Source organism: Cheilinus undulatus, linkage group 15 (genome assembly GCF_018320785.1).
Source record: "Cheilinus undulatus linkage group 15, ASM1832078v1, whole genome shotgun sequence".
In the NCBI taxonomy this organism is placed as follows: domain Eukaryota; kingdom Metazoa; phylum Chordata; class Actinopteri; order Labriformes; family Labridae; genus Cheilinus; species Cheilinus undulatus.
Window position 1 is genome coordinate 37,737,408 of NC_054879.1, and position 22,670 is coordinate 37,760,077.

At 38.0% G+C, this 22,670-nt stretch overlaps 1 protein-coding gene across 2 annotated transcripts in view; it reads right to left on the reverse strand.

Annotated features, from left to right (window-relative positions):
- col4a2 (collagen, type IV, alpha 2) overlaps nt 1-22,670 on the reverse strand; it is a 92,706-nt gene that overhangs the window by 7,165 nt on the left and 62,871 nt on the right. Inside the window, exons 11-42 of one of the 2 annotated variants that reach the window (XM_041806253.1) lie at nt 22,027-22,062; nt 21,863-21,904; nt 20,838-20,918; nt 20,686-20,712; nt 20,541-20,588; nt 19,216-19,251; nt 18,929-18,973; nt 17,276-17,330; nt 13,648-13,761; nt 13,390-13,539; nt 13,216-13,287; nt 12,971-13,122; nt 12,816-12,888; nt 12,567-12,673; nt 12,254-12,437; nt 11,803-11,847; nt 11,431-11,505; nt 9,257-9,355; nt 8,322-8,543; nt 5,797-5,958; nt 5,545-5,715; nt 5,304-5,447; nt 5,098-5,223; nt 4,837-5,018; nt 3,636-3,699; nt 3,477-3,551; nt 3,263-3,370; nt 3,049-3,156; nt 2,885-2,956; nt 2,456-2,581; nt 2,184-2,300; nt 1,607-1,768 (exon numbers count right to left, since the gene is read on the reverse strand). In XM_041806253.1, the coding sequence (XP_041662187.1) occupies nt 1,607-1,768; nt 2,184-2,300; nt 2,456-2,581; nt 2,885-2,956; nt 3,049-3,156; nt 3,263-3,370; nt 3,477-3,551; nt 3,636-3,699; nt 4,837-5,018; nt 5,098-5,223; nt 5,304-5,447; nt 5,545-5,715; nt 5,797-5,958; nt 8,322-8,543; nt 9,257-9,355; nt 11,431-11,505; nt 11,803-11,847; nt 12,254-12,437; nt 12,567-12,673; nt 12,816-12,888; nt 12,971-13,122; nt 13,216-13,287; nt 13,390-13,539; nt 13,648-13,761; nt 17,276-17,330; nt 18,929-18,973; nt 19,216-19,251; nt 20,541-20,588; nt 20,686-20,712; nt 20,838-20,918; nt 21,863-21,904; nt 22,027-22,062 (3,280 nt within the window). Of the gene's footprint in view, nt 1-1,606; nt 1,769-2,183; nt 2,301-2,455; nt 2,582-2,884; nt 2,957-3,048; nt 3,157-3,262; nt 3,371-3,476; nt 3,552-3,635; nt 3,700-4,836; nt 5,019-5,097; nt 5,224-5,303; nt 5,448-5,544; nt 5,716-5,796; nt 5,959-8,321; nt 8,544-9,256; nt 9,356-11,430; nt 11,506-11,799; nt 11,848-12,253; nt 12,438-12,566; nt 12,674-12,815; nt 12,889-12,970; nt 13,123-13,215; nt 13,288-13,389; nt 13,540-13,647; nt 13,762-17,275; nt 17,331-18,928; nt 18,974-19,215; nt 19,252-20,540; nt 20,589-20,685; nt 20,713-20,837; nt 20,919-21,862; nt 21,905-22,026; nt 22,063-22,670 lie in introns of both variants that reach the window. The other variant, XM_041806252.1, reaches the window with a different exon arrangement.

The window sequence follows — 22,670 nt, forward strand, 5'->3', positions numbered from 1 at the left end:
CATTCCTCCTGGCAGAACTGGTGTAACTGAGCCAAGTTTGTCAGGCGCCTTGCTCGCACATGCCTTTTCAGCTTTGCCCATAAATTTTCAGCGGGATTGAGATCAGGGCTTTGTGATGGCCACTCCAAAACATTGACTTTGTTATCCTTAAGCCACTTTGTAACCAGTTTGGCAGTATGCTTAGGGTCATTGTCCATTTGGAAAACCCATTTGTGCCCACGCTTTAACTTCCTGGCCGATGTCTTGAGATGTTGCTTCAGTATTTCCACATAATGTTCTTTCCTCATGATGCCATCTATTTTATGAAGTGCACCAGTCCCTCCTGCAGCAAAACAACCCCACAACATGATGCTGCCACCCCATGTTTCACAGTTGGGATGGTGTTCTCTGGCTTGCAAGCTTCCCCCTTTTTTCTCCAAATGTAACGATGGTCATTATGGCCAAAAAGTTCAATTTTAGTTTCGTCAGACCACAGAACATGTCTCCACAAATTAAGGCCTTTGTCCCTGTGTGCATTTGCAAACTGTAATCTGGCTTTTTTATGTTTCTTTTGGAGTAATGACTTCTTCCTGGGAGAGTGGCCTTTCAGCCCATGTCAGTACAGGACTCGTTTGACTGTTGATAATGACACACTCTTACCAGCTTCAGCCAGCATCTTCACAAGGTCTTTTGCCTTTGTTCTTGGGTTGAGATGCACTTTTCAGACCAAAGCACGTTCATCTCTGGTACACAGAACCCGTCTCCTTCCTGAGCGGTATGGTGGCTGGACATTCCCATGGTGTTTATACTTGCGTATAATTGTTTGAACAGATGAATGTGGCACCTTCAGGCATCTGGAAATTGCACCCAAGGATGAACCAGACTTGTGCAAGTCCACAGTTCTCTTCCTGATATCTTGGCTGATTTCTTTTGATTTTCCCATGATGTTACACAAAGAAGCAGTGTGTTTCAGGTGTGCCGTAAAATACATCCACAGGTGTGCCTCTAATTAACTCAAATGTTGTCAATAAACCTATCAGAGGCTTCCAAAGACATGACATCATCATCTGGGCTTTCCCAAATTGTTTAAAGGCATAGTAATCTTAGTGTATGTAAACTTCTCACTTTGAAGAAAGTCATAAAAATTGTCTAAAAAGTCCTTTTCTCATTATTCTGGCATTTAGAAAAATAGAAATAATTTTGGTAAAACAGGAAAACCAAAAACAGGAAAAGTTTAATCTGATTCAATGTTAGACGGTGAGAAAAAAAAGTTTATGTGTCTTTTTATATAGTGTATGTAAACTTCTGGTTTCAACTGTATTTTACCTACAAAAAGACTGAGTTAGAAAGACATTTTTGTGTGTATATGGGATGTGAAATTGTGCTGCAACACTGCAATGGTGACGACAAGGTGGAATAAGTGATGAATCACTCTTGCGCACCCTCATACAGCTTAAGGTTACTCATCATCATGACGATAAAACAGAAAAAAAACAGAATGTGCTGTACTGTTGTGAAAATCTGTATCAACACCATGACCTGAAACAAAAGTTCAGTTCATCTTGCTACTGCAAACATCTCATATTTCACCTTTTTTCTTCAACAAAATCCAACACCTCCTTCTTACCTTTCTTTCCAGAAACCCCGTCTGGTCCTCTGTATCCAAATGGACCTTGATTTCCTTTGTAGCCTTTTCGCCCAGGAAAACCTGGAAACCCACTAGTTCCAGGAATTCCCTTCTCTCCAGGAGGAGCATCAAAACCTGGGGATCCTCTAGGTCCAGGAGAACCTGAGGAAAAAATGATACAGGATTAAACAACATTAAGTTTTAATGTGGGAGAAACAAACATCTTCAACATCAATAGCTTATTGTCATTTATCTATGCAGTCTGAAAAATTCTGTTTTAGCCTTCGAAAGGGTCAAAAGTGCCCTAAAAAATTGCACAATGAAGCTATAGAGTAAGCACATTTTGAAAAATTGAAGGCATTTTTCTGAAATCATAATTTAGTCTTTCCTATTGGTAAAAGCTAAAGAGCTTCCATTATACATGGAGTATTATCTGAGTGAAAAAGAGTGATTCATATCTGTAGCTATACTGTTTCATTGGATTATAATAAAAGGTGTGTCAGTTCAACGACAAAGAGTAGACAAAATATGGCACTGTGTTTAAAAAAAAAGAAAATCTCAAGCTGTTTCTTCTCACCTTGTAACCCTTTAGGTCCCAAATAGCCGTGGTCCCCACTGGGTCCAGGTCTATTTGGGATCCCGTCTGTTCCTACAGGCCCTCGTAATCCTGGCTGTCCAGGCTGACCATGATCACCTGAACATGTTAAAGATGATTTTATTTGAAATCTCACATGGGTTAACTTCCAAAAAAAAAAAAGCAATCAAAAGTAACTGTTCACTAGTTCTTCTTTTTAGAGCTCTTAGAGAGAGTAAATCAAGCACTGTGAATGCAAAAAGGGAGTGGCTAACCTTGTGGTCCCTGTAAACCTTTCAAACCCTCTGTGCCAGGAAAACCTGGTTGGTTGTTGGGATCACCGCCCTCTCCTTTCTCTCCTTTGAGTCCTGGCTCCCCAGCAGGTCCAGTAATATCCAGACCTGATAGGATTCAGACAAGAACCTATCATCAGACACATTTTCTCCTCCACAAGAACTCAACCTATAAAATCAGAAATTGACATTAAAGCTCCTATGAGGAATTTATATTTGAGTTGAATTTGGGGCGCTCTGCTGTCAAAGCTATATATCAAATCTCATCCTGCTCTAATTTTACAGTCAGACATATCACTCATATTTTTTCGGAAAATGTATAAACCCCAATTCCAATATCTATTCCATAATTTTAATAGCAATATAACTGCATAATTTGGGAAATAAAATATCTGAAATGATGCCAAATACCTGGTGTTCCAGCCTGACCCTTTAGTCCTTTCAATCCATTTAATCCAGTCAGACCCTTTAGGCCGGGGTAACCTGCACATATTTGCAAACATCAGATAGAAGAAATGTTTGATAACCAGTTTGTACTCTAGTTAAAACTGAGAGCTCTGGTTTGATCATCCTACCTCTATTTCCTGGGAAACCAGAAAGGCCTGGTTGTCCCTCTTTTCCAGCTGGCCCAGAAAAACCTTTCTGACCTTGGTTACCAGGAGTTCCTGTCTGCCCGTCCAGGCCTGTAGAAATGTCAGTCAGAGCAGCAAATTATTGTTTTATTCACAGATTTATTTTTTTTTTTAGATAATTAGCAAATGTAAGCTTGACTTTATTAACAACTCTTACCCTGGGATCCAAATATTCCTGGATCACCTGGCTCTCCTCTTTTCCCTACAATACCATCAAAACCAGGTGTGCCCCTGTCCCCAGATGGTCCTCCCAGCCCTTTCTGGCCTGTAAAGAGGGATACCAAATATTTAAGAAACATGGCCCTCAATTTGTAAGATAGTTCTGATAAACAGTTGATTAAAAACAATAAAAGATATACATGCATTTTTACCTTTATCTCCTACACCACCTATCTCTCCTCTTAACCCTGGAGTTCCTGGAAGGTCAATGCGAGAGCCTTTGTCACCTGTAATATTTAGCAGATATCATCACTCAGTGTCTTTAATTTCATTTATAAAGATTTATATATATATCTAAACTGAGGTTGTACCTTTGATTCCTTTCCTCCCTGGTTCTCCTGTCGCACCATAGGCTCCAGGACTCCCTTTGATTCCCTGCAAAAGAGCAAATGCCAAGTAGAAAAAAATCGAACAATAATATCACTTTTGTTTTAAATATATGAAGAACAAGATAATACACTGAACATTTTTGTTATGACATAATTAGAAGTGGATTAACAAATAAGACACCAAAGTGAACAGGTCTGAATCTTGAATGTCAATGTTCTCAACTAGCTGTTAGGAAGTCTCTGAACCAGTTTGCAGTTTACAGAGCAAAACTGCCTATGCATAAGTGCCCTGAGATTTTGGTGAAATTAGAGTCCCTATGGTGCAAAATGAGTGCCTGTTTTCCTTTACATTAGTTACAGAAACAAAAGCATTTGAATCCTGAGATTCCCACAGCCTGACACCCCAGACAGTTTCATTTTTCCATTGTGGGGGGATATTTTCACATCCATCTAAGCCAGTGGATCCAAACCTGGGGTTGGGCAGTCCAAGGGGAGCCATCAAAGATCTCTGAAGCTCAAGGCCCTGTCTGCTCTGATGTCAAAATTAGATATGCATATATTTAATTCAAATCATGATAATAAACATATTATACAACAGTGTATTAGGGCAGCCCTAAAAAATGAAAAAAAAATAAAAATAAAATAATAATAATAATAATAACAATAAAGGGGTGAAGTTCATTTTTGATGAAAATTTCAAAAATAAATAAATAAATATATTTTTACAAGAAACAAAACTCAGAATTTTAGAGAATAAAAAGCTGTACATTTATGAGAGAAAAAAAAAATGAGGGAGCAAAAATGAGAAACTCAAAGATTGTAGTGTTTTTAGTCAAAAATTGCAAAAAAAAAACCCAAAACAAAACAAAACAGTGGTTTTGGCTCATAAATGTTATCCAGGTCTGATAAAACCACCTGTACAGCAGCATCCATGTTAGTCTCTCAGCCATTGTTTACAAGCTTGCAGCACAGCTAAACCATGTCAATAGCTACTGCTTGGTTGTTCTAGAATGATACCAGGGAAAAAAAATTACACACTGAAGTTTTGCAAGATTGATCTGCCTGATGACAGATATTGAATTTGGCTGATCCACTGGCTTTGCAAGGCTAGCATAAGTCTATAAGCTAAGCTAACACTTCCTTAACACGAGACATACAAGTTTCCTCCTGTGACTCTTCTCACCTTGAATCCTGACATTCCCTCAAAGCCTGGGATTCCTCGATTTCCTGTCAGACCTGGCATTCCTTTTACCCCCGGCAGACCCTGCGCACCTGGGTCTCCTGAGTAACCTTTTTCATTGCTGGGGTCTCCAGGAAGACCATGAGTTCCCTCGTAGCCTGGCACACCATGGAGACCCTTAGAACCTTTGAAAAAAAAGGGATGTTAGAGGGTGAAGGGTGAGGGGGCAGAGGACAGTGACTGGTTTGGATTGGATATGCTCACCTCTCGGACCGGTGAAACCCTGATTCCCTTGGTGTCCATGGTCTCCCTTGGCTCCCTTCATGTCAACCTTCATCTTGGCAGGAATCTTAGGTTTCTCTCCAGGTGGCCCTCTCAGCCCTCTATCACCTGGTGGACGGTTAGTATAGTTAGATGAGTCAGTGCATCTTTGTAGTTGCTGTCAGACGCAATGATCCAAACAGCTTTACCTTTCTCTCCACTCTGACCCTCAATCCCTTTTGGGCCATCTTGTCCAATGGGTCCAGGTTCTCCTTTCTGTCCACTGAAGCCCTTCACTCCTTGATCACCGCGGACCCCCTCAAAACCTGACATACCTTGAGACCCTCTGTAACCTGGGAGAGGTGTTGACCATTAGATGTTCTGTAATTCTTGTTACTTTTCATCTACAACATTTTAGTAGTAGACTGTTATTAAAAATATGGAACAAACCCTTCATTCCTGGAAGTCCAGGGCGTCCGTCTCCACCTGGTTGCCCTGAGGCACCCGTTGGGCCAGGCTCTCCAACAAAACCATTTTCACCGAATGACCCTGGGACACCTTTCAACCCCACTGGACCTGGAGGACCGAGATCTCCCAAAGTTCCTCTCTCTCCTGTGAAACCTGGCAAGCCGGGTGTCAAATCACAAATTAATAAGATGTCTGACAATGTGAGGACATTTTGAATGCATGTGTCTGTCTAACCTGGCTGTCCAGTTTCACCACGTGGCCCAGGAGGCCCTGCTCTCCCAGAATCCCCAGGGTAGCCATACTTGCCAGCTGGTCCTGCCCTCCCTTCCTCCCCCTGTAGGCCTGAAGGACCTCTCTCCCCCTTAAAACCAATCATACCAGGCATGCCCATCATTCCTAAAGGATGAAAGGAAACACAAGATAAAGGAATCAAACAATCCTAACAACTTCTATAAGGTATTTAGATATGGTTGACATGATCAAAACAAGGATGATTCTACTTTACATTTATTACTAAGGCTAATAGTGTATCGTGTATTATGCCAAAATGTACTGCCAATGTTTGTCCACTCTATTTAGATACAGGACTGGAGAAGAGTATTTAGTTAACTTTTCAAATATTGCACACCAGAACACCACTACTACACTTGAAACCCTGGTAGCCATCCAAACTCACACAAATTAAGTTAACTTTACTTGATAATAAAGTTTATGAACCTATTACTAAGTTTTATCAAGAAATGTTTAATTGCAGGGTGAATGAAACCATTTAATTGTGTTTCAAGTAAAGCCAAATTAAAGTAAACAAGTAACATTTAAGGGTTGGGCTGGGAGTCTGCTGATTCACACCACTATCCAGTATGTGGCGGTAATCAAATTAAAGCAACACTCAAATGAGCAGAAAAAGAATATGAAATTTAACAGTCTGAGCATGTACTTGAGCTAAGTTTGCCTGCGCTGTAAACAGAAGTGATGACAACACAAAATGTCTGTGATTTCAACTTTTGAGTGGCTCTACTGATGTTTTTGAAATAATAAGATAAGGCTGAGGTATTCTAGAGGTAGCCCTAGCATTTCATACATTCTCTCGTTTTAAGAAGTCTGCAGCTTTGTAATATTGTACAAGTCCTACAAAACTGTGTGATATTTGCACATATGTGGGCAGAGCAAGATAAACTTCTGTTTTCCTACTTTGGCTTTTCCTGATAAAGTAGTAAAAGAGAAATCATGCATCCAATTACATTAACTTGTACTAGAGAAACCACACAACTGTCCTGCACTGTAAGACCAAACAGTTTAAGGTGTGCAATGGAATTAGAGTGCAATTTATAAGCATATTATATATATATATATATATATATATATATTTTTTTTTTATTATTATTTATTTATTTATTTTTTTTTGCATTTTTTTTTTTGCATTTTTTACCCCTGTGATTAATTAATTGAAACTAATGGAACATGTTGACAGCACTAGTTTTGAATTCACAGTAGTTAAACATTCTAAGTATTTTTTGTAATTGTACTCAAATTATTTGACAATAATCCCTTAATCTGCAGCGTTTTCCCAGAATGCCTTTGGGCATTAAACAAGTTTACAGCATGAATGAAGTTATTAACTCAGTTCAAGTCTCACTCCTGAAGTAGGGAGCAACTACAACATTACAACAAGATGAACTGAACTCTGATAAAGTGCACTTTCTGGATCAAAAGCACCTGTCAGTTTTTCACAGTAAGACAGAACAGTAAAAGGTTGTATGAAAAAAAAGTTCTGCTAACTTAAAAATCCAAAAAGTTATTTGAGCCCTATTTTTTGAGTGAATAAAACACATTTTTAAATTCTAGTAAACAGTGCTCAACTTTTTTGGGGGAATTTTTGGATTACTACTCAAATTACTTGACAATCATCCCTTAATTTCCTTAGTTTTCCCAGAATGCCCTTGGGCATTGGGCACTTTGCACCATGAGTGAAGTAACTGACCCAGTTAGACAAGTCCTGTTGGTTGGGTCCAACCACAATACCCAATGGATGGTATATTAAACATGATGGAAGAGGACTTCCTGTTTCATTGTGCATGTTTCAGTTACTGTAACGTGAGGTCACTTAAGTTTGCCTACCTTAAATGGTATAAATGTTCAACATTAAAGTATGTGATAGAAATAAGGGAAAGTTGCAGTGGATTAAGAAATGTAGCTTTACAAAAGTACTTAAACATGTTGTTTTGAGTTTAACAGAATTTATCACAGTGTAGTTTAACTTACAAGTAAAATTGAGTTGATATCACTTAATGATTTTACTGGAAATGCCTATTAGTATGAAATGGGTATTACTCTTACTCTTATCTTAGTCATTTGTACATCGTCCTTAATTTATCAAGTGTTAATTACAAAGTATCTTAAGTTACTGAAACTCCAGTGCAACTGCATAGCACTAAAAAGCTTCTATAAATGCAACATACAATATCTAGTTTACTTTAAGGAGGTAAAAAAGCTATTTTTACTTACTTTTAAGGTAATTGGTTTGCATGATTTTTAAAGAAAGGTTTATTGGGTATTTGGTTTTTACAGTGTACACATCACAACTTCATTGATGAATATATTCAGAATTATCAACCTTCTGACCATGTCAGCAAAACTGAGAGTTGAGAAGTTTTGTAAAAGTAGAATATCTGTTGAATCAGATTGCATAGATTGTGTAGGCAGTCTTTGTGCTGTGACTACATAGTGTAAGTTTATGCCAAAATGAAGATGTAGCTGACCCTTGTAGCCAGGTTCTCCTTCATCACCAGACAGGCCTTTTTGTCCTTGAAGTCCAGGAGGCCCAGGGTCACCAAGAGGTCCTGGTGAAGCTCCCATTACCGCTCCATGAACACCCTTCTCACCCTGTGACCCGTGCCGACCAGGCACACCAGGAAAACCTGGGTTTCCCTGTGAGCCTTTTCTGCCAGGAATTCCCAACTCTCCACGTGGTCCGGAAAAACCTTCAGTGAAAAAGCTAAAGTTAGTCATGAGAAATCCAAACTATTTGACTTTTTCATAGGACAGGAGTTCTTTTAATACATGTACACAACAATTTCAGTCTTTACCATGCATGGTGAAATGAAATGTACAATTCACATATCCATTTTAACTATCAATTTATTATTAAAAACATTTGAATACATACAGAACATACAGAACTGTGCAAAACTTTTAGGCATGTTTGGTAAGGGGTGGATCTGGCAAGTAAACACAGCCTCAGGTATTGTCTGGGGAGGTACAAGGGTTGCCACAAGCTCCTGGTCATGCTTTGGATGTCCAAAGGGCCCAAAAAATAAACACTGGTGCTGTCAGAGTGTATCACCAGGGGTGAAAAGGCCAGGAAAATAGAAATGCCGTTGAGCTTGACCTTGGCTGCTGAGTGACACAAGTGTGTGTTGACATGTGTCTAGCTTGACTTTGGCCACCCTCCTCCAGGCCTGGGTTGTGGCATATCTGGCCCCATGATGAAGCCTTAGTACCTAAATTGTGTGTACATGACTGTATATATTTTTAAACTTTTACAGTATTTTTGAAAGCTTTTTGTTTTGTCATTCCTTCATACAATGAGAAATCCCTTGGCAGGACACATAACAGAAAAATTTCCCTCAACATTGTACTATGTATGTACATGTAACCAATAAATATGAATAAAACTGGATGTGTTTGTCCTCACCTGGGGGTCCAGGAGGGCCACCAATGCCTTGCTCTCCTGTTTCTCCTTTCTCTCCCTGAGGTCCTAATGAACCCCTTGATCCTTTGTCACCAGGACTACCTGTTAAAGGATAATAGGATGTAAACATGCATCAAAAATGACTCAAAGCAAGCACTCTGAAAAAGGAGGGGATAGTAACAAACTTCTGTTAATTGAGTTACAGTAATAGGGTGTTTTTTAATTAAAGTGAGTCATTTAACTTTTACTTAAGGAATAGAAGGAATATTATGCTTAACTGCCTTTTACATAGTGTCCATTACTGAGTAAAAAATAAATGCTAAATGATTAAAAAAGGTCTGATCATCAAGTACAGTATGTGAATCTGGCCAATTATTTGGTTGATGTTGCCACATGATGATGGTAACACTGGGAGACAGTAATTCAACATTTAATCCAAGCTGCACTCAAAGATAACGTTGATGATGATAATAACGTTCTGCCTTTAATGAAAGACTCTGCCTCATATTGTCTTGTTTTTGGAAGGAAAGATCCTGGGCCTCATTTTTATGGCCTACATCACAGTGTCTAAAGTGCACAGGTATGGGGGCATGTTCATCTACATTTTGTTATCTAGATGACATAATACCAGGACAAAAAGTTAACCTTATCATCAAAATCTCTGGACACAGCAAAAGGATCATACAAGATCTATGTTAACTAATCTTCTGTGAGCTCAACGTGAAACAAACAATAGGCTGTGAACATTGATGCACTTATCTTATTAGCTGCATTCATGGCTATATTCTGTAATGTGTGCATAATGGACACTGGACAATCAGTATTATCTGTGGAATATATTGTTGGAGGCCCTCACAATTATGTATAAAACTTCTTATAAATCCTACTCTAAGTTGCAGGAGAGCTTGTGTCTGCATCTGAGTTCATTAGATAGAACTTAAACCAGAGCGCGGTGACAAACTGAAACAGAAACTAAGGCTTTCTATTGCTCAGCTCTTTGTTCCATTAAAAACTTAATTTGAATGTATGCAAATGCAAATGCACTTCTATCAAATGGTCTAGTGGTGTGCAACCTGTGTCTGTGCAGAACAAGCTAAGTTTATGCATCGCTCTAACGTCTCTAAATATCAGGAACACACTGTACCAGACTTAAGACTTTAGACCAGGTCTTATGTGGTCTAAAGCGAAGTGGTTTTCTGCGTTCTCAAGATAGGAACATGCCAGCTTTGAGTCTGACCCTTCACCGTTTTCACACAAACACACCCCTTGGCCCTAACAGGAGTGCATGTTCATTTGCTATCTAAACAATTTGAGTGCTAGGTGTAAAATTGACAACAGTGTCAGGTGGAAAATAGGAAAAAACCCTTGAGCTGCGCATCAAATACTTTGCTCAACACATACAATATTTTATTTTTGAACCCCAAAACAACTACTCAGGACTTTTGAGTAAACTTGGAATATCTTGGTTTTTCTTTTACTTGAGCAAAGTAACTGGCTAGATCTACTTAAGTTAGATCTTTATCAAAGTAAAACCCCAATTCCAAAAAAGTTGGGAAGCTGTGTCAATTGTAAATGAAAACAGAATGCAATAATTTGCACATCTCATAAACCCAAATTTCATTCATAATAGAACATAAAAAACATATTAGATGTTGACAAACAGAGGTTTCTTCAGACTCTTTGAATGTTCTGAAGGTATTATGCACTGTGGATTGCAGGGTATTCAATGTCTTTTTTGCAGATTGGTGAGCCCCTGTCCATCTTTACATCTGAGAAACTCTACCTCTCGAAAATGCTGCTTTCATACCCAGACATGTTACTGACCTGTTGCTATTTAACCTAATTACTTCTAAAATGCTCCTCCAGGTTGTACCCCCTAGTTTTTCAACCTTTTAACAACATCCTTACTTTTTGTTGCTGCCATCAAAATCAAAAAGAGCCGTTATGAAATGCTGAAATTACTCAGTTCCATTTTCAGATTTTGTTTATATTCTGTTGTGAATAGAATATGGATCTATGCGATTTGCAAATCATTACATCCTGCTTTTATTTACATTTTACACAGTGCCCCAACCTTTTATGAAACTGGGTTTATATTTTCACTCAAGCACAATATTCTTGTACTCTTTCCACCCCTGCTCTGGAGCCAACATTCATCTCTGTATAATGTTGTTTACCTGGGTAACCTGCTGATCCAGTTAGTCCTGGAGGACCAGGTGGTCCAGGAGGTCCTGGGACAGCACTACAAGGACCTAAGATGAACATTACAAAAGACAGGCTTCAGACAACAACATAGTTATATGTTAAAGGGAAAACTGTTTAGGTGAATATAAAAAAATTGGTGCAAGTGATTTTTAACTGCTGCCCAGCGTGGATTGGTACTAGAACACAAGTAAAACTTTATATTAGCTGCTAGCTCAGTAAACTTAATCTGAAATTATAACTATAATCCAAGGTGTTCATGCAAAAGGGTCATACAGTTCAAAGCAAAGCTCAAAAGAGTGGTTATAAAGGGAATAATAAGGGGAAAATGTTATTATACCCACTACCTGTTACATCCACCTGTCCTCCATCTCCTCTTGGAATACAGCCGCCTTTCAGATGCGAATGAGAGGGAATGAAAGAAAAAGAGGCATTCGAACAGAGTTATCCAGAAGCATAAGCATTATCTCAAACAAGCTCCGCCACAGCTGGTTTGAGGGATGCAGCCTCTGCATCGAGGCGATGACAAGAGGTGAAGAGGGAAAAGTAAATTAAACAGCACAATATACTCTTCATGCTTCCTTTTTTACTCACAAGCCATTATTGTTCATTCCAATTTCACTTCTTTGTATGATATCATAAAGCACAGTATTTAAAGAGTAGAAAGGTAATAAATGAAAACCTCAGGGTGAAATTGGGTCAATTTTCTGTTAAGAGATGAAGTCTTGAAGGAGAAATATGCAATAAAATTTGAGGCTGGAATAACAGCAGGAAATAGGGCAGACAGATGTCTCTCACCTGGGGTTCCAGGTGTTCCAGGAACTCCGTGATATCCTGCAAGACCGTCATCACCAGGCAAACCACGTTGGCCTTTAATACCCCTGACATCATCACCTGGTTGCCCTATTAGACCGGCTGCACCGGGCAGACCTGGCCGACCAGGTACACCTTTGTCTCCAGGTTCTCCCCAGGGACCTTCTCCCTGAAGGCATCATTAAAACAATCAGTTTACCGTAGGACACTCTCATCACTTGTCAAAGGAAAAATTGAATAAAAAGAAGAAATCAAGTTGGTTAAATTGGAGGTTGGAGAAGTGCTGTAGTGGACTCACTGTAGGACCTCTATTCCCAGGGAAACCAGGCAACCCGTTTCTTCCTGGAGCACCTGGTGATCCTGGCTCACCATCACGCCCAGGAACTCCTGGGTCTCCAGAAAGTCCTGCAACCATCATACCGATAAAAAAAAAATCAAATAAGTAAAAACACAGCACACACTTAAAAACAGAGGTAATCATCCTTCTTCAGCCCCCCTTGTTTGCAAAAAGGTGCTGGTCTGAAATGAGATAATAGGCACACTTTACCTTTCTGTGTAGCCACGCCCAGCTCTCCTTTCCGACCTTTTGGACCAGGAACACCGCTGATTCCTGGAGAGCCCTGTTAGAAGACAGTTAGGTCAGAGAAGCCAGTGAAGGACTTTAAATGACTCCTGAAGATGATATGAATCCATTTTACTTACTGGGACTCCAACGTCTCCCTGAGGGCCAGGTTCTCCTAGATCTCCCTCCTGACCATACTCTCCAATCATTCCATGATCACCGCGGACCCCAGCAGGGCCAGGGGGCCCTGGTATGGAGTTTACAATAGTACATTCACATTCCCCATGATCACCTAAACAAAGACACCATTTCACCCTCAGGTAAACATCATTGGATATGTTATGAATTTAAATGATTTCCACCAATTTGCACTAGCTTGCAGCACCTTTGAGTCCTTTAGAGCCGGCATTTCCAGGCCGTCCTCTGATTCCAGGAGCTCCTTTGAAGAACTCAGACCCTAAAGACACATAGAAACAAAGGTATTATACTGATCATTAACCACAAAATGAAGCTAGATAGAAAATCATTTACCAACACATTCAAACTCTACAAGACTCACATGATCCTGCAGGACCTGGAGGGCCCCTTTCTCCTAGGCGTCCATCGCTGCCAGGGGGTCCCGGCCTGAGAGCAGGAAATCCAGGATCTCCTTTTGGGCCCTTATCTCCCTGCTCCCCTTTTTTACCAAGCGGCCCCATGAAAAAAATCACTGGCAGACACAAGGTGAAACCAAAATTTAATTTAATCTTCATTTTGTTGCTGCTCTGAAGAGATTAGTTAAATCATGCATCTCTTTGAAAGGCTTCAGTCTACAGACCTTGTTGCTGTAAATCAGTGGCAGGGCGTCCTGGCGGTCCAGGTGGCCCTTGATCTCCAATAGGCCCCCTTTCTCCTTGTGGACCTTCCTCACCAATAGGACCTGTGAGACCAGCTTTTCAAGTCAAAGCATAAAAAAATAAACAGTAAGTTATAACAGAGCAACAGGTTTCCTCAGACAACTTCTATTCATACCTCACAACACCCCTGGATTTATTGCATCTTTTTGTGACTCTGCAACAAACTAATTATAAACAGTTTCCACTTTTTTAATCCACATGTAAATATACTGTAATAATAGCAGAAATTACCTTTGGGAAGGCTTTCTTTCCATTATACTGAGTTATAATTCTAAGATGTCATTTCTATATTGTCACTCTTTCTCACTTTCTCATATGCCTTCAAACAATGGTTCTCAACGTTTTTCCCTAGGGTCCCCTTCTCATATCTAAGAAAATTAAAGCCCCCAGGACCCAATTGGAAAAATGAAACCTCAAATACTTTCATGGCATAATCCAAACTCAATAGGTCTACTACTTAACAGGGTTTTGCCTGTATATAAACAATAAAAACAACAAAAAATACAAACAATAAAAAATCTGTTCATTTTTTAAAAGAAACGTAACATTATTAAGCTAAAAAGTCAGAAATTTGCAAGGAAAAAAAATCTATTTTTTACTTTAAAATGGGTACATTTACTTGGACCAAAATTTAGAATTTTTGAAATTATGAAGTCAAAAACAGCCGATTGCACCGGAGAAGTTCACACCACATGAAGGTATTTTTCTTGCAAAAGTTTGGCGAATTATACTTTTTACTGGGACTGATCAATGAGGCAATACTTGTGATTTTAGCCCAGAATCATCACCTAATCATTCGAATCCGGATTTAGAAGAGATCTTTGTATAAACTGTGGTTGTCCGATCACTTTTTTTTTAGAATGGATTCTTGTAAATTTACAGCTTTACAATGTTGTACAATTATGACTTTAAAACTTGATGTTTTTAAAGACCCTGTAAAGTTAAATCCAAACTTTGAGTCTTAACACACTAGATATGTTGGAATGTGGTTGCTGTAATCATGCGCAAACACTGAGATCTACATGTGACCGAATTTTGGATTTAAACCATTAGAAAGTTTTTCACCCCTTTCCTGGTCCACCATGGGGAACGACCCATCCCTCTAATATTACAATGATATAAAATCACTGAGCAGAGCATCTCAATATGGTCTGCTGTTAGCTGATGCCACTGCATTTATTGAAAGTTAACAGCTATATTTAAAATCTATCAGTCACCGTGGCCTATAGATCATTTAAAGGCCCGTCCTGTTATTCTGTAAACTTTTGTGCCATTTAATGCTGATAAATGTTGTACATTTTATGAACTGTTTACTGAAAGGCCCAACTAGGGACAAGAGTTGGAAATTAGCAATTGCTATAAACTCTCTGTGCAGCACATCAGATTCATGCTCTGTTATGAAACTATGTTAAACTGCATCATCCCTATCAAATAAATAAATTCAAATCAAAATCAAACAGAGACATTCAAGGTGGAAAACAGACTTTGTCTCTACTCTGGCTCAGAGCCGGGCAGCTGCGCTCTCATAACAGGTCACAATAAGGTCAGGGGGCAGGCTAAACGCTGGAGCTCTTGTCTATTTTTCACTTGTCTATTCTTTTTTTTTAAATCTAATCTTAGGCTTTTTGTACCTTTATTTAGAGAAAGGAGATTTGTGGATAGTTCCGGGAACAAGAAGAGAGAATGAGGGGAAGACACAGGCCAGACCTGAACCTGGACCTTCCCATGTACATAAGGCACAATCTGACCACTAGGCTATTTGCACCCAGAAAACTTGAATTCTTTAAGATTGTCAAATTTTAAAATCTGAAAAACTGAGTTTGATTTTGTTGTTATTATATGGTTTAATGACCTGAAAAAAATTGACAACACTTCTGACAATGTCAGGGCAAACACAGCCCTATGTTGCCCCCTTAAATCTTTGGTGCCCCCGTAAGCTGCTAACCCCAGGTTGGGAACCAGAGTCTTATAGTCTAATATACAGCGTAGCTCAAAAGTCTTACACTATCGTTGAATTTGCTGTAGTAACTATGATTTTTTCATCTGTTTCATATCTAAAGCAAATGTGATTTTATCTCTTACCAGGATATTCAAACAGAAGAGTGATTGGGGTCATTCAGTCAGTCTTTAATAGTATACAGACAACAATCCTATTTAGCTAGGTTTACTGTCATATCGTACACTGTCGGCTGATATTAGCACGAGAGTTTAGTGTTTGCAGCATTGCTGGTTGGAGGAAAGGACTCATTTCCTCTACGGAAACCTCCAACTGAGACGCAATGCCGACAAGAGTAAATAGTGTTGTACCTACCTTACACTGATACTTCACTAATGATGACTCCATTTATTAGGGATGCAAATTATTTGATTTTTGCAGATATCAGCAGATATGCCAACATTTACTAATTAATTTTAGCTGATACTGATATAGGTACAGATGTATTAAAATAGTTCAGACCCAAAACTTCAGTCCTTAAAACACACTATAAAGTTGAAAGATGAGCAAAGTAACAAACTTTGATCCTCAGAACCCACTTTAAACCATAGGTCTGTTGGCGCTGCATAAAAGTCTACAAACTGGGTGCTGGTTTACAAAGACTCTAGTCCATAACGCACTAGTCGTGGGATCTCAGTACTTTTTGGTGCATGTCTTCCCCCACTCCCTCCCCTTCTTTCCTGTCCCTTAAATTATCCTATATAAGCTGAAAAAAATAATCAAAATTTTTTGGAGCATCTGTAACATTTATTTTAAGGCACATTTTCTACAAATGAACCTTTATCTACTTCAAACTTTAAACACTTAACAACAATCCCAAGAACATCTATCAATTGTTAAAGTCATATTTGGAAAACAAAAAGCAGCAGTGTTTAAATATAAACATTACAGAGGATCACATAGACAGAGGGAAAGAAGATAAATGACTGTCTGTATTTAAAGAAGAACCAAGGGGAGTGCTAAAATAACCCTGGTAAATAAAGTAAAAGATTACTACAGAAAACTCCAAGGCAGACATCCTGATAGAGTTCAAGATGTGCAAAGGTCACAAATAAGTTGTACTATCTGACTATTCCTGATTGATTATATGTGTTTATTTTAATTTTGGGTACATTTGCTCCATATTATCTGGTTTCATACTCATAAAGAGAGTGAGTAATTAATTTAGATTGTTATTTATGGCCTACTTTGGCATAGTGCTGTATATAAAATAGTCATCTAAATATGTCTAATCACTTATCACTCACTATAATTATCACTGACCCTCACCAGCTGCTCTGCTGAGTCCTGCCAGATGACAGAAGCTCTTTTGTTCCTGAAGTACACTGACTGTGTTCTCTTCATTTTATCAGCCATCATCACTTCCATTTTTATTCAGTGTCTCTTGAACATCTGACTTTGTGCTCTGTGTGATGAACTTAAGTAATGTCCCAACTTTCCCTACTGAGTTTCACTTCATGTCTGCAACAGTTAAGAAATAGTGGCAACTTTAGAAATCAGAGGGTGTCACCTGTAAAAACCCTCTTTTTATTGGCTGACAGCATCTAACTTACCTACAGGAGGCCATTGGCCAGATGAAATCAGCTCTCCTGCATCTCCTCTGATTCCCTAAAAGACAAACTTCACATCAGTGTTTCAGTAGCAGCAGTCTCACTTGTTTTAACATCATTAGTACAGCAGGAGTATCAGGATGAGAACAGACTGAATGTGAAAACATACTTTGACACACTTCTTGTATTTTGTCATAGCAAATCCTGCTTTTGTTTGCTTTTTTCCCCATAACGTGACTTTGTGGGTGCTTTCACATTGACAAAGGTTCGATATGATTATCCAGAGAAAGAAATTACTAAACTGGCTGAGAATTTTTGAAGAACTGGAAACCATAATAGATTGTAACTGCTGACGTTTGATTTATTTTTGTGTCTGTGTCACTGTAAACCAGTTTAAAAAATGGCAAGTCAGCATTAATTTGACCCTGTAGCCTCAGTGTGGCTTGCTGAAGAGATATCAGAAGAAATATTTATGCTACACAACAAACTATTTTTGACTTGCGATCTTAAACCCCTTCAGCAGCCTTACAATGGTCAAGAAAATCAGATTACCACAAATTAAATGAAGCAATATAATGTTAAACCAACAGAAATATATGATTGGTTAGTTTAATTTGATGGGTTTATTCAAGAAGACTTGAAAGCTAGTGACTATGTTTTAGAAAACAGTGAGTACAAGGAGGCCACTTTGAGGCAAATCTGTGTTGTTTAGGCTTCTGGGGATGAAGCAAAAACATACTGTAATACTAAATTTCTATTCATCAAAATTTCCTGTTAAATTAAAAAAAAACTGCAAAAAACTGCACAACTAGTGTTCTTAAAGGCAGACCTGGGGAGTTGGTTTAACAAAAAATATTCAAAAGTATGTGCTTTACTCAGTATGTGTAAAAACATGTTTAAAATTGCCATGATTAATAAATATAAAAGTAATAAATGATGACAGGGATTTTTGAAAGATTTGGACCTATTGTTTTGTCTTGTTTTGAATTTTGTACATAAAGAATGAACTTCAGTTTTGCTTTCTTTGTCTATTGAATGTTGAATGAAACATTGTTCTGCTTTTTTTAGTGTGTGGTTAAGTGGTTGCCTATGAGATATGTTGGGTAAAAAAGGTGGGCATGATAACCTGAAACTTAGCCCACATGTAAACCCTTAATAATATTTGTAAATTTGTATTTCTAATTTTCATATATCTTCTATGTGTTTTGGGAAGCAACAAACTGTTAAAGCTGACCTATTAATTCAATTAAAAAATCTATTCCCATACAGTGTCACAAAGTAACAGATCTTGTAACTGTTTCCTGTGAGGCACCTTCAGTTTGTTAAGATTTTGGCGCCCCCCTGTGGACAAAGGCGTACACCTAGTCTCTACTAATTTCATCCCAAGGGCCACTCTCATGGGAAGTGTTTTGTTACTGTAAATTCTATCCTAATTTCTTTTTTCAGCCAAATGTATCACTCATTGTGAATACTGAAAAATATGATATAATCAGTCTTTCTGCTGATGCTCTAATTTGTAGATTTCTATATAGAACGGTCACAGCCTCTTCAAAACAAAACCTCTTCACAGGGGCTTGAATACTAACTGATCTGTGAATCTTATTGTCATGATAATGAAAATGTACGATTCAAACACATGATGAAAAATATTCTCACCTTAGGACCATCTCTGCCTTTTGGTCCTGGTTCGCCAATGTCACCCTGAAAAAGAGTCATCAATATGAAGTATATTGATCAACCTTGAGTCTTACTGGCTCTATTCTTAACAAAGACACTGTTCAAAAGAGCAGCTTTAGATCTTTAGACTTGTACAAATATATACAAATAATTTCATACAAAGTTATAAAAATGGGATCTATTGGCATTATTAGAATTTAGACATTATCTAACATATCATTTCATACTTGAAATAAAGATGCAACAGCTCTTATACACAAACATACCCGTGGTCCAGGTCTCCCATCTACACCAGATGCACCCTAAAAACATTAAAAACAATTTGTAAGTGGCCACCCTGGATCCAGCAGTCAACATAAGGCACTGAAACAACACCATACATGATGGAATCTTCTTTCTGCAGGATTTGGTACTTCTGAAGCTGCAGGTATATCTACTGCACATTAGTGAGGCTGTGACTGGATGACAACTCTCACTCGATCGACTTTAATCAGTGCACGAAGGTCTACTGAGGGTGTCAGATCTGATCATAGATCAGTAAACTGTTGTCTAGTGATGGGGAAGTAACATCTAATATCGGGTAATATCGGACAGCTGGCAATCCTAGTTTCATAGTAAAATGTATGTTATTTGTTGTGCTAAATAATGCATTAGTTTTGATAAATTAACCACACAAAAATTGACTTGAGGATAAGGAGGATTTAAAGTGTCAACGGTAACGGAGCGGATACAGTAAATTGTGAATTAACTTTTTATAACATGAAAAGCAGAGTCAAACATGGACAGTGAAAAATGAATCACATAAACATAAATTTATAAACATTAGGGCTGTCAAGATTAATAGGGTTAATCATGATTAAATTGGTTAAGGCTGCATCTCCCTGCAGTCACAGTGATGTAAAATAAGTCCACCACTGCTCCTCTATGTCTCATTTCACTTAAAAACTCAGAAAGCTCAGAGGACAAGTCAGAAGTCATTTGCACCTTTTAAATGATCTCTTATTTCATTTTCAATTCATAGCATGCTCCTTTTTCCAAGTTTATAATGAAATCGTCAATCTACCTCTAAAAGTAGGGCTGTACCCAAACAGGAAGTCTAGTTTAAGACAGCAGAAAAATCCAAAATGACAAGGAAACAGTTTAAAATGCAAAATAGTGGGACTTTAAAATGCAATAGAAAGGGTGTGATTAATCGCAATTAACTCAAGAAATTCTGAGATTCAAAATTTTTATCTTTTGGAAGCCCTGATAAAAATCTAACAAATTAGAAACAGGGTTATGCAGTAAAGCTACCTGCAATGCACTTGTACTCATTTTATTCAATAATGCAATTTATTGTGAGTAATTGCCCACAGATCAAAAAAGAATTAGATTAATTTTTTAAATTGCTTGATAGAACTTGTTATTTATTTATGGATAGAGCATTATCGATAAACTGTAAAACACTGTGCCTTGAATGACAACTTTCTCTTGACCTTAATTTTGCTTTTTGGTTTCAGAGTCGGGCTGCAACATTAATGATATAATTATAATCCAAGGATGGATGACAGCTTGTGGTTTAAAAAGGGGGAAGAAAAGTGCCGTTACCCACCCGTGATCCTGGCATCCCCTTCACACCTGTCTCTCCTTTGTTGTCAGCCTGAAATAAACCAGTGAAGAAAACAGATGAGGTGTTGTGATGCAGCTTAGGAGTTATGTTTAAGACATTTGGAAAAGTGAAAAATATAATGGCATACCAGATCTCCTCTTTCTCCTTTGTCACCCTAAATAACCAACAAGTCAAATGTTAATGGCATGTAAATCAATGTACAAAACAAACACATCAAGGTTTTTCAAAGTCACAGCAGCTTCATGAGTGAAAATGATCAGTTAATGATAATGTACTGACCGGGGGGCCTACAAAGGCCTTGGTATGGGGACCAGTGTTGTTTCCTGGTCGCCCTGGTAGGCCTTGTGGTCCGGTTTCCCCCTGTAGTGTAAGCAAGAAGTGCAACAAAACTCATATGTTAAGACAGAAAGAAACATTCAGAATTTAGTTTGAAATGACAGAAGTGCAGTCTTAAGCTAAACTATCGCACAAAATATAAGTATAGTGAAACACATGCAAAAATACTTTAAGTATCAAATCAAGCATGTTTTGCAAAAAAACTTGGACTCTGTACAGACTTCACAGTCTTCCTGTAAAGTGAAATCCAAAAGTTGTGTCTTAACACACAAGGAATATGACTGTTGTAAACGTGAAAACACTGAGATCTGCATGTGACTGAAATTTGGATTTAGTCTGTTTTTCACCTCTTTCCTGGCTGGGTTTAATTTGGGCAGGGCAAATATGACATAAATCACCAAGCAGTTAATCTAACTACAGTCTGTTGTTAGCTGATGTCACTGCCTTTATCGAAAGTTTACAGTCAGTTAAATGCTGTTTTAAATGCAGTTAAAATAAATCTTTAAAAAAAAGAGAGATGTTTGATTTGACTGAAATTTGAACTAAGGGTTCATGACACAGTAACCCGTCAAACAACAAACCTAAATGCGGATATATTATCACTTTACAGGGTCTTCAAAGATTCTAAAATGCACTTTTTTCAGAGATGCATTTCTAGCAATATAAATCCGAAAGGCCATAGACAGATTAATATGGGAGAGGATGAAGAAGAACTAATGCTGTGAATTTCAAGAATAAAGTTGAAATTCTAAGGAAAAAAGTTTGAGATGTTGAAAATTAAGTCACTTTTTCCAAATTCAATAATCTTTGAGGGCTGAATGGAAGACTGTGGGGGTTTTATGTGGCCTTGGGGCTACAAGTTTGTTATCACTGATCTAAGACCTAAGTGAATATCCAGTTATATAGTTGCTAAAGTATTTTTAAAAAAGGACAAGTGTTAAAGACATGAGCTTTCATGTATTGCTCACCCGTTCTCCTTGTTGTCCCTTAAACACTTTGGTCATAGTGCCCTGTAGAGAGATATCAAACAGATGTGAATTAACATTTATGAAGGAACTTTACTGTTTTATCCTGCAGGATTTTTACAAAGACATGTTTTATATTGTATGAGATGCATCTTGCATTGCTTTACCTTTGGTCCAGGGGGACCTGGAGGCCCTGGAGGACCCTAGGAAAAAACACAGACAGGCTCCTTACAAGTGCCAAAATAGGAATGGAATGAAGCACTCAAATAACAATATGCTGCACAGTGTGATTCTGGGTTTGGGATACCGGTTAATCACATTTAAAAAAAATGATTTTGTTGATATCTATAAAGATAAAATAATGACACCAACTTATGGGTAAAAATAGTTACTTCTATTTCAATTATACCATGAAAATATGTTGTTCTTAAGTTTTACTGTTAACTTTCTAAAGTTATTAAAAAAAACAAACCTTATTTACATACACAAACACTGATAATAACCTTCATAATTCATAAATCATGATTATTTTGATTGGTATTAAGACATTCATTCTTCATTGTATTGGTTTTGATGTTACTGTATAGATCTCAGGAAAATAAATCTTTATTTTTCATTTAAAAACACGAGCTTGACAAACATGCAGGTGCAAAAAAATAAAACATGCTGCATGCACTGAATGGGTAAAAGTCTGTAGAGAGTGAAATCTAACATAAATAAGTACCGTAACCTGATGATACAATCATTAAAAAAGCATGTGCGAACGATGTGTGCCAACTGCTTTTTGGGATTAATGACAGAAGAACGTTTG